Raw genomic sequence first — 11,440 nt, 5'->3', positions numbered from 1 at the left:
TTTTTTTTTGTTTATTTGTTTATTATACATCGCATTTAATTGAAAGTTAAAAATAAAACGTCGGATATGGAAAGTTTTTCATTTTTCGAGCTCTTTATTGTCAATTTCGTAGCTTTGAAAAGGTAAGAAGCTCAAACTAAACTCAATGTAACATGGAAAACCGATCAGCATTATTGATTTGATACCTTGCATTATCTATTTCAATTGAAGATTTTGATTTCTTTAGCCAGTCTTTATTTTTCCTAGTGAGAAAATTGAATTGAACATAGTTGAAAAGCAATTTTTGTTTGTTTGACTCAAATGTTCATTGTTCCTCGAATTGTTTCTGTCAAATTTTACGGTAATTGTTCTATTTACGAAAAGAGCCAGGTTTTTAACGAGGCGAGAACTGAAAGTTATCGAAAGTTACTGCTACTATTGTTCATTATTTATAAAAATTGTAACAGTCTTGCACTCTTTTCCGGCCAAACCTCTAACAAAACCCACATTATATTCAGCCAGAGCTTGGCGGTGTTTAATGAAATAAAAAAAAATAAAAAAAATAAAAATAAATATTCGTGACTTTTGCGATCAAAACCTCCATCACACAGTAACATATAAAGCACTGTATTTCATTTACATAATTCTGTCCCCGAAAAAGCGAATGAGGAAGGTAAAAAGTAAGGAAAAACGGAAAAAAAGAAAGTCCCATGTGTAAGCCCACAAAAACAAGCAGAATTTCTAGCCAAATTCATTCCCCGGTCATATGTTTAGAGTTCTCCTTAACTTTCAAAGCACAAAATTTGTTTATGTTTTAAACAACGTTTTTCTTTGCCAATTGTGGCTTTCTAAACTGTTGTTTTTTTTTCCTTTTCAAACTCTAATATGCATATAACAGTTGATATTCATTATTGCAATCGCTAATGTCGATTAATTTGCATTTTAGCCAAATAGACAAGAATGCGGTAATTTGAAGAATGTTAATTTCGTAATTGAACCGACAAAAGCCAATTATTCAGAGAACAAAACGAATATTAGATTGTTTGACTTTTTCGGTCGGTTCAACGATTAGATAAGTTAAAAATGCGCTGATACAATCGAAAAATGCGTGAAAGTTTCGTATAAAAAGGCCATCATTCCATCGTATCTGTCCAGTCAGTGATCGATCGCTCCAGTTCAAGTGCTCATATTGGAAAAATTAAGTGGCTTTTTAAGTGGAAAAATAGTGAAATTGAAAAAAAAACACATTTGGGAAATTCCAAATAAATTAACAAAGTGCCAAAGTCTTTGTTAAGTGATTACAAAATATATTTGAACATTCAAGTGTTTTTTGGTGGAAGAATTGGTTCTGTTTGTTATCAAATTATAATATTTATTTTGAATATTGTGAAAACAAAGAAGGAATAAGTAATAAGTGAAGAAAATCTATTTGAAATAGAAAAACAAAAATTCGATTGAAAAAAAAAACTGTTGAAAAATGTCCGAAGTGAAACCAAACAGTGGTAAAACAGTGGACGCTCGTATTCGAGCAGCTTCACCAGGTGATGAAATTGTTATTACTGGAGTTAGCGGAAAATTTCCAAATGCAGAAAATGTTGCGGAATTTGCAAAAAAATTATATAATAAGGTGAATTTTTTTTTGTATGCAAAAACACACTGACAACCTATTATTTGAAGAAAAAAAATCGCAAAAAAGTGCTACAACAGTTGAGAACTAAAAAAAATTCTGTGTGAATAGCCAAATATTCATCATTGGTTCGAATTTTCATCCAGAAAAGATGTTACATTAAAAAAAAATCGCAATATTTTTAGGTGGATTTGGTGACAGCATTAGGAGAAAGATGGCCCAATTACGACCCAGAGATTCCGTCTCGAATGGGTATAATCAACGATATTGAAAAGTTCGATGCAACCTTTTTCGGTGTTCCGTATAAGCAGACGCATTGTATGGATCCGCAGGGTAGATTGCTAATTGAAACTGCTTACGAAGCAATTTTGGATGCGGGTGTTTGCCCAAAGTCGATACGTGGATCGAAAACGGGTGTTTTTATCGGTGCTTGTTTTAATGAATCGGAAAGAGCATTCTTCTATGATCCAACTCACATAACATTAGGCGGTTTGGGAATATCGGGATGTAGCCGTGCGATGCTTGCAAATCGTGTTTCGTACTGCTTGGGCTTAACTGGTCCATCATTTATGATGGACACGGCCTGTTCAAGTTCAATGTATGCATTGGATGTCGCATTTTCGGCCATTCGAAGTGGCGAATGTGATGCTGCCTTGGTTGGTGGTTCGAATCTTCTTTTGCATCCATACACGACGCTTCAGTTTGCCAGGTAGTTTAACTTTGAATAGAAATTGAAAAGTTTCGATGAGACAAAATTCATCATTTACTCAAACTTTATTTTTAGATTGGGGGTCATTGCAAAAGACGGCTACTGTCGTCCATTCGACGAAAAGGCGTCCGGTTACACTCGATCAGAAGGAATTTGTGTAATATATTTGCAACGAGCAAGAGATGCCAAACGTATCTACGCAAATTTGATTTATTCGAAAGCGAACTGCGATGGATACAAAATTGAGGGTATAACATATCCATCAGGCGAAATGCAAGAGGCACTTTTAGCGGAATTCTATGACGATCTCCAATTGGACCCAACTACAGTCGGCTATGTTGAAGCGCATAGTACCGGTACTTTTGTCGGTGATCCCGAAGAGTGTAAAGCATTAGACAATATATTCTGTCGAGGTCGTACCGAACCATTGTTAGTCGGTTCGATCAAATCAAATATTGGGCATACGGAATCAACGTCTGGTGCATGTTCAATTACCAAAGCTATTATCGCATTCGAACATGGAAAAGTTCCACCAAATCTCAATTTTGAACAGATTCGGTCATCGATCCCGGCGCTCACTGAAAAACGCATGATCGTTTGCAGTGAAACAACACCTTTGAATGGTGATAAAATTGCTATCAACTCATTTGGTTTTGGTGGAGCCAACGGTAAGTCACCTATTCCAAATTAAAATTCAATGAACTTTAATTGGAATTCAAATTACTTTGGAGAATTTCAATTTGTTTACAAAGAATGTTAGTTTGTTCTCTCTGTCGTGATTATTTGCCTTTTGTTACTTTGCCGAAAATGAATTAAACTTACTTACGCACACTATCACAATTTAAATGCCACTGTTCAAATTCATGCATATTTAGTTAACACTGAATTGAAAATGAATCACATTCAATTGTAATAAGTGATAAATTTATTCAAAATAAATTCAATTTCGTCGTTGACAAATTGAATAGAATTGACCGTTGACTCATACGTGAATTCAAATCAATTTACTTGTATCAAATTTTTTTTTCAGCTCATGCTTTGCTTTCGATGAATCCAAAAAATAAAATCAACGGAGGAGCTCCGCTTGACAATATTCCACGGCTTGTGAATTGGGCTGGTCGAACAGAAGAAGCGGTCAATGCAATGCTCAATACGTTGGAATCACAGCCACTTGATGCTGAGTACATTGGTCTGTTGCACAGCGCTCAAGCTGAGGAGGTACAAGGATATCTCCATCGTGGTTACACAATTCTAAGCAAAGATTCGAATGGAGATATTTCGAAAAATGCCTTGAGTTTATCGCGCGCAATGAAGCGAGTCGATGGAAATAAGCTGCCGGTTGTTTGGCTGTTCAGTGGAATGGGCTCACAATGGCCAATGATGGGCAAGGCTTTGATGGTTTTCCCACAGTTCCGTGAAACTGTCCAGTTATGCCATCGTGTTCTCAAGCCATTCGGTGTGGATCTGATGTCAGTCATCACTTCAGATGACCCAAAGACCTTCGATCACATTGTCAACTCATTCATCGGTATCTCATGCATTCAAATTGGTCTCGTGAACATACTTCGATTGTTAGACGTTAAAATGGATTATTGCATCGGCCACTCGGTTGGAGAGTTAGGAGTGGCTTATGCGGACGGAACACTTACGGCCGAGCAAACTATTTTGGCCGCATACTCCCGGGGCGTTGTTAGTGTCGAGACTAAGGTCATCGAAGGATCGATGGCAGCTGTTGGTTTGGGCTATGAAAAGGTGGTTCATATGCTACCACCAACTATTGAAGCCGCTTGCCGTAACAGCGGCATTTCAACAACAATATCCGGTCCAAAGGCCGATGTTGCCAAGTTTGTCGAGGAGCTTAAATCACAGGGAATTTTCGCGAAGGAAGTTCAATGCTCCAATATTCCTTACCATTCAAGATACATTGCTGATATGGGACCAAAGCTCTTGCATAAGTTACGAGAAATCATTCCACAGCCATTGAAACGGTCTGGAAAATGGCTCAGCACTAGTGTTCCCAAGGAAGAATGGCATTTGCAGCAGAGCAATTTCAGTTCCGCCGAATACCACACCAACAATCTACTGAAGCCTGTTTTGTTTGAGGAAACGGTTCACTTACTACCTTCGGAATCGATCGTCATCGAAATAGCTCCGCACGGACTTCTCCAAGCAATTGTCAAGAAATCGATGCTACAAGCTGTTCACGTGCCGCTCACTCATCGTGGCCATGAAAATAATGCCGTTTTCTTCTTGAGCGCTTTGGGAAAGTAAGTATTTCAATGCGTTTACACCGCATTTATACAAATCCTTCTAACAGACACTTTCTTAACAAGAATGTTCCTGAATGGCCTCACTTTGCCGATCGAACGCCTTTATCCCAAAGTTGAGTTCCCTGTTTCACGCGGAACGCCAATGATATCACCATTGATAAAATGGGATCATACAGAAGATTGGTTTGTTATGAAGTTCTTCGTTCAGAAAGGCGGTCATAGCGGTGAACGAAAAGTATCTGTCTCATTAGATGTGGATCCTTACATATCAGGCCACATTATTGACGGTAAGTTGATACTAAATTACGTAATTTCTGAAGACAGTCAGTGACATTGTAAAAAAATTCGTGAAATTTCTTCTACAAGAATTCTTGAATAAATTTTATAGAAGCATTTTTTTAAACCCAATTTGCGAACTTCCTCAGGTCGTGTCATTGTGCCTGGTACAACTTACTTGCAATTGGTCTGGGATACACTGTCGATGATGACATTCGGTGCGATTAGCACAACCATTAATGTCGAATTTGAGGATGTCCGATTCTTGAGAGCCACTACGATCGCGCCTGGTCAAAAGGTTGACTTAAACATCATGATTCATTACGGCAGTGGACATTTTGAAATTACGGAGAATGGAGTCACGGTCGTATCAGGAATGGTTCGTAACGTCGAAACAACCGAGTCTGAGGATGTATCGATCGATGCAGAAGAGTTCGAAAACGGTACGAATGTGCTTGACAAGAAAGATTTCTACAAAGAGCTTCGATTGCGCGGTTATCACTATCAAAACCTATTCCAAGGAGTGGAAAAGACCCGTTTAGATGGCCAAAAAGCCATTATCAAGTGGAACGACAACTGGGCAGCGTTCTTGGACACTATGCTCCAAGTGAATATTTTGGCGAAGGACTCGCGGGCGTTGTATTTACCAACTCGAATCCGAAGAGTGCGAATCGATTCAGTGAAGCAAACCGCGACGTTGAACAGTATTGCCGAACAAAATGGCGAACTGATGGCATCCTACGATCCTGAAATGAAGATGGTGAAATGTGGTGGAGTAGAAATCTATGACATGAGCGTGAATGCGATTGCACGTCGAAAGCCACCAGGTCTTGAGGTCTTGGAAGCATACCGATTCCTGCCTTTGGTTCCAAGTGAAACACTCACACTATTGAACGGTGTTCATGTCTTGACACAGCTCATAATCGAGAACACAGTCGCATCGCCAAAACTGAGAATTGTCGAAATCGACTCCAAAAACGTAACACCAATCATAACGCTATTCGACGAAGCTATCTCAAGAACTCCATTGATCATAGGTGACTTACAATTCCTCACTGAACAAGACGTTTCCCTTGAGAACGTCAAAACGTTAAAAGGCACACCGGTTTCCGATTTGAAGGGATATAATGTGATGATTGCCATGGAGGATGCTACGATCGAAATGGAACAAGTTCTCAAATCAATTGAAGAAAAGTCATTTTTGCTTGTACGTAAAAGCGGAAATGCCACTTTCACTGAGCTGCCGACTGATTTTAACATGATTACAACCATTCCAACTGAGAGTGAAACGCTAGTGTTGCTCCAACGAAAACAAACAACCGAGTCATTGAAAGATGAAGTAATCATTGAGGTTCTCTCAAATGACTTCAATTACCAATGGCTTGAAGGCGTCAAAAACAGTATAAAATCTGGTCCAGTGTTGCTTGTGGCTCAAAACGATCCTACTCCGGGTTTGTTGGGACTTGTTAACTGCCTGCGCCGTGAGCCAGGCGGCGAGAAGGTCCGATGCGTCATCATTATGGATCGATTATCTCCGAAATTCGCTTTCGAGAACAGTCTGTATGTCTCTCAATTGGACCTTGGATTGGCGATAAACGTTTACCGTAACTCAGTTTGGGGAACGTATCGTTTCTTCGAACTGAAACCAAATCTGCAGGAAACTCCTCGATTAGATCACGTTTATGCAAATGTTCAACGAATTGGCGATTTATCATCATTCGATTGGCTTAATGGACCGCTGAAGCCAACAGTCGATAAATTGGTCAACGTCCATTACTCGTCAATCAATTTCAAAGATGTGATGTTAGCCACGGGTCGACTTTCAACCGAATCATGCCATGGTTCGCGCATTGATGGTGATTGTTTGCTGGGATTTGAATTCTCTGGAATCAATACTTGTGGCGAACGTGTAATGGGAATGGTGAAGTCAGGTTCGATGGCCACACAAGTTAAGCCAATTGAACATTTTACGTGGATTATTCCTAAAGATTGGTCACTGCGTGATGGTGCTACCATTCCAACGGTTTACATCACTGTATATTATGCCTTCTTCTTTGGAAAACCAATCACCAGGGGCAAATCAATCTTGATCCATGCTGGTGAGTTGTCATGATATTCAAAATGATTCCATGAAGAAATGTTCATTTTCAATTTGTCTTTTAATTTCTCAGGAAGCGGAGGTATTGGTTTGGCAGGTAAATTGGTCTATCCTACTAAAATTTGATGTTAATAAATGAAAGGTTCCTTTTTTATTTAGCTATTCGCATTGCATTGGCATATGGTTTGGAAGTCTTCACTACGGTTTCAACGCAACAAAAGAAGAAGTTTATCTTGAGTTTGTTTCCACAGTTAAAAGGTTTGTCGTTATGAGTTTTGAAGGAAAAGTTTGAAGAAGTCTGAAACAATTTCCTACACTTTCAGAGGAAAACATCGGCAAGTCACGAGATTGTTCGTTTGAACATTTGGTATTGCGTCGTACAAAGGGCCGAGGTGTTGATTTTGTCTTGAATTCTCTGTCTGATGAAAAATTATTGGCCTCAGTGCGTTGTTTGGCACCTGGCGGTACATTCTTAGAGATCGGAAAATTCGATATCATGAATAACTCAGCTTTAGGAATGAGTGCATTTGAAAATGAAACCACATTCAGAGCCGTCTTCGCTGATAATTTGATTTATATGCCCGAAGAGCGGAAAATTGTCTACGAACTAATGGACAAAGATTTGAGAACTGGAATAATTCAACCACTCCATTCGACTGCATTCCATGTCAATGAAATCGAGCATGCATATCGTTTCATGAGCACTGGAAAACATGTTGGGAAAGTGATGATTCAAATACGTGAGACAGAACACTCTCTAGCATCGGTTCCGATAAAAGTGAACCCGAAAGTATATTGCAAACCGGATTTAGTCTACATTGTTACTGGCGGACTGGGCGGTTTCGGTGTGGAACTGTGTGACTGGCTTGTGGTTCGTGGTGCCCGATTTTTAGTTTTAAACTCTCGACGAGGAGTAACCACTTCATATCAAGCATTTAGAATAAGGTAAGGATATTGATGACCAATGTAACTTCAATGTAAATGATGATTTTTTCCTTTTAAAAACAGACTTTGGGAATCGTACGGCTGCAAGGTGATAGTCAATATCGCCGACATTGGTACGTATCAAGGAACGAAAAGTTTACTCGTACAGTCTCTGACCTATGGACAAATTGGTGGTATATTCAATTTGGCTGTTGTGCTCCGTGATAGTATTCTGGAAAACCAATCAGTCGAAAAGTTCCAAGAATCCATCGCACCAAAAGCCATCGCTACGAGATACTTCAATGAACTGTCTCGAATTCTGTGTCCAAAACTGGAACACTTTGTGGTGTTTTCAAGTGCATCTTGTGGCAGAGGAAACGCTGGCCAATCGAACTACGGAATGGCCAACTCGATAATGGAGCGTATCATAGAGCAACGTTTGCAGGAGAAGCTACCGGGCAAAGCCATCCAATGGGGAGCTATTGGTGAGGTCGGTCTTGTAGCTGAGATGTTACAGGGGAAAGATATCGAGGTTGTTGGCACGATGCAACAACGCATCGAGTCTTGTTTGAATGTCTTGGATACTTTGCTTACTTCACCGCAGGCCATTGTCTCTAGCATAGTAGTGGCTGATAAACATGCGGGTGAGGCGGGTCAAGACGGTCAAATGACTCTAATCAAGAGTGTAATGAAAATTATGGGCATTCGTGATATCAAATCCATTTCGAAGAACGCATCACTGGCCGAGCTAGGAATGGATAGCTTGATGTCGGTCGAAATAAAACAAGTTTTAGAACGTGAATTCGATGTGTTTTTGACGCCTCAACAACTGCGTTCGGTTACATTTGCAAAATTAGAGGAATTATCGAGCTCTGGAGCCAAACACGAAGCTAAAGCATCGAATGAACCTCAGATTCCAGCAAATATTCTGTTCCAAAACTTGGGCGATGAATCAATGAGCGACATTACACTATTGCCAATCAATAACTTGGCGGCAAAATCGCCACAAATCATTTTCATTCCAGGTGAGTCACATTGAGTTATTGATAGTTAAAACGATTGTTTATCAATACTCTTTCTGTTCACAGGAATTGAGGGTGTTGGTGGCCCAATTTGGCAGTCTGTGGGTGCAAATATGGTAAGGAACTCGATAAAATCATAAAATTTCTGCTATTTGGCCATTTTCATATTTTATAACTCAACGTTTTGATGTCTACTTTCAGAAAATACCCTCTAAACTTCTTCAGTTGATGAAATCCCGGAATGAAATCAAATTGAAAGCGATTGCCGACACCATAATCGACGAAGTATATGGCCAGTTTACCAATCAAAATGAATACTATATTGTGGGTCATTCGTTTGGCACTTACATTGCAATGAAAATTGCGTCAATGCTTGAAAAACGTGGCAAAGTTGGTCATGTGATTCTGATTGATGGTTCGCCCACGCATTTGTTCCGATTGGCACAAGGTTTACGTCGAACTGTTCAAACTGGCGATCCAGAAAATGATCTAATCATGGTTTTATTCGCTCATTTCTGCAGCACTGACATGCTCGATAGTTTTGCTAAGAAATTGGCCACCTGCAATAGTTTATTAGCAAAAATCGAATTAATCTGTGAATTTGTATCATCTGAATTCAAAACCAATTACTCAAAGCAATATCTTTACAATATCACTGGAGCGATATTGAATCGACTAAAACTGGTGATGAACTTGAATTTTGAAAAAGATGAATTTGCCGGTGTTATAGATGCAAAACTGAAATCATCAATCACTCTAGTCCGACCAACCCTAGCTTCATTCACCGATATTGTTGAAGACTATGATCTGCATAAATATACGGAACAGAGAGTGAACGTCAAATATGTGGACGGAAACCATTTGACTGTGCTTGAAAACACTGAATTGACCAACATTCTCAATGAAATCACGACACAGCCAACAAAAGAATCATAACGACTAAGCAATATTTAGACTTACGGTGGCTGGCGGGTTTGTAGGTAGGGACGGTGAGGCTTGAACGGCTTTTTATTGGCTGAGTTCATAATATTATGATAATATTATTCTTAAGATAAGAGAATTTAAACAAAATAGGAGACTGTAATCGTAGATATAAGATTTTCTAAAGAATTGATATCACTTCACAACGAATGAATATTTTCCTGTGTGAAAATTTCTTGACTGAGTAGCTTGTTTCCCAATTTTAGACATTTTGGGTTGGCTATTGACTGCCTAATAATTTCGTTTTTGTCCATTTGGGCAACTGTAGTTAACTTTAGTCATAGTCGCTTGATAGTTACTCTTCAGTTAAAATGTCCAACATTAAACGACTGCCTGAAAGGTAACCAAAGCTACGTCTGTCTGAGAGGTGTCTAAAGCTGACTATTTTTTTAAAAAAAATTCCAATTTATTTTCTAACTCTCTGTGAATTGAATCATCAATTTAAACAGGCATTCAGTCAAAAAAATTTCACATGGATTGTACGCATCAAAAATATATAATTTATTATTTGCACCGACATTTCAAAGCACAAAAACAAACTAGGGCGAACTGAATGTTCGATAAAATTGAAAGTATATTTCAAGTGGGATGAATAACAGTTAAATTTCGGGATTGGTTCAAATGGTATCAATTTTATTAACATTTTGAAATTGTTTCCATTCAATAAAACGCATTTCCATTGAATAACAACAAATAGATTTCTTTGTTTTTTTTTTGTTTATTTGTTTATTATACATCGCATTTAATTGAAAGTTAAAAATAAAACGTCGGATATGGAAAGTTTTTCATTTTTCGAGCTCTTTATTGTCAATTTCGTAGCTTTGAAAAGGTAAGAAGCTCAAACTAAACTCAATGTAACATGGAAAACCGATCAGCATTATTGATTTGATACCTTGCATTATCTATTTCAATTGAAGATTTTGATTTCTTTAGCCAGTCTTTATTTTTCCTAGTGAGAAAATTGAATTGAACATAGTTGAAAAGCAATTTTTGTTTGTTTGACTCAAATGTTCATTGTTCCTCGAATTGTTTCTGTCAAATTTTACGGTAATTGTTCTATTTACGAAAAGAGCCAGGTTTTTAACGAGGCGAGAACTGAAAGTTATCGAAAGTTACTGCTACTATTGTTCATTATTTATAAAAATTGTAACAGTCTTGCACTCTTTTCCGGCCAAACCTCTAACAAAACCCACATTATATTCAGCCAGAGCTTGGCGGTGTTTAATGAAATAAAAAAAAATAAAAAAAATAAAAATAAATATTCGTGACTTTTGCGATCAAAACCTCCATCACACAGTAACATATAAAGCACTGTATTTCATTTACATAATTCTGTCCCCGAAAAAGCGAATGAGGAAGGTAAAAAGTAAGGAAAAACGGAAAAAAAGAAAGTCCCATGTGTAAGCCCACAAAAACAAGCAGAATTTCTAGCCAAATTCATTCCCCGGTCATATGTTTAGAGTTCTCCTTAACTTTCAAAGCACAAAATTTGTTTATGTTTTAAACAACGTTTTTCTTTGCCAATTGTGGCTTTCTAAACTGTTGTTTTTTTTT

The 11,440-nt window shown here is 38.2% G+C and overlaps 1 protein-coding gene across 1 annotated transcript; it reads left to right on the top strand.

The window, feature by feature from the left end:
- Window positions 1-1,128: 1,128 nt before the first annotated feature.
- Window positions 1,129-10,580, top strand: LOC129579906 (fatty acid synthase-like). Its single transcript, XM_055470091.1, has 12 exons — window positions 1,129-1,606; window positions 1,792-2,315; window positions 2,391-2,983; window positions 3,346-4,582; window positions 4,649-4,872; window positions 5,011-6,960; window positions 7,033-7,056; window positions 7,119-7,217; window positions 7,283-7,904; window positions 7,968-8,908; window positions 8,972-9,021; window positions 9,107-10,580. Exons 1-12 carry the CDS (start codon window positions 1,457-1,459, stop codon window positions 9,839-9,841), a joined length of 7,149 nt encoding a protein of 2,382 aa, XP_055326066.1. The 5' UTR covers window positions 1,129-1,456; the 3' UTR covers window positions 9,842-10,580.
- Window positions 10,581-11,440: the final 860 nt, after the last annotated feature.

The sequence above is a fragment of the Sitodiplosis mosellana genome, unplaced genomic scaffold, assembly GCF_009176505.1.
Source record: "Sitodiplosis mosellana isolate CC-2019 unplaced genomic scaffold, AAFC_SMos_1.0 Smas_scaffold_6737, whole genome shotgun sequence".
Taxonomy (NCBI): Eukaryota; Metazoa; Arthropoda; class Insecta; order Diptera; family Cecidomyiidae; genus Sitodiplosis; species Sitodiplosis mosellana.
Note: the sequence above shows the minus strand (reverse complement) of the source record. Positions and strands in the feature narration are given on the sequence as shown.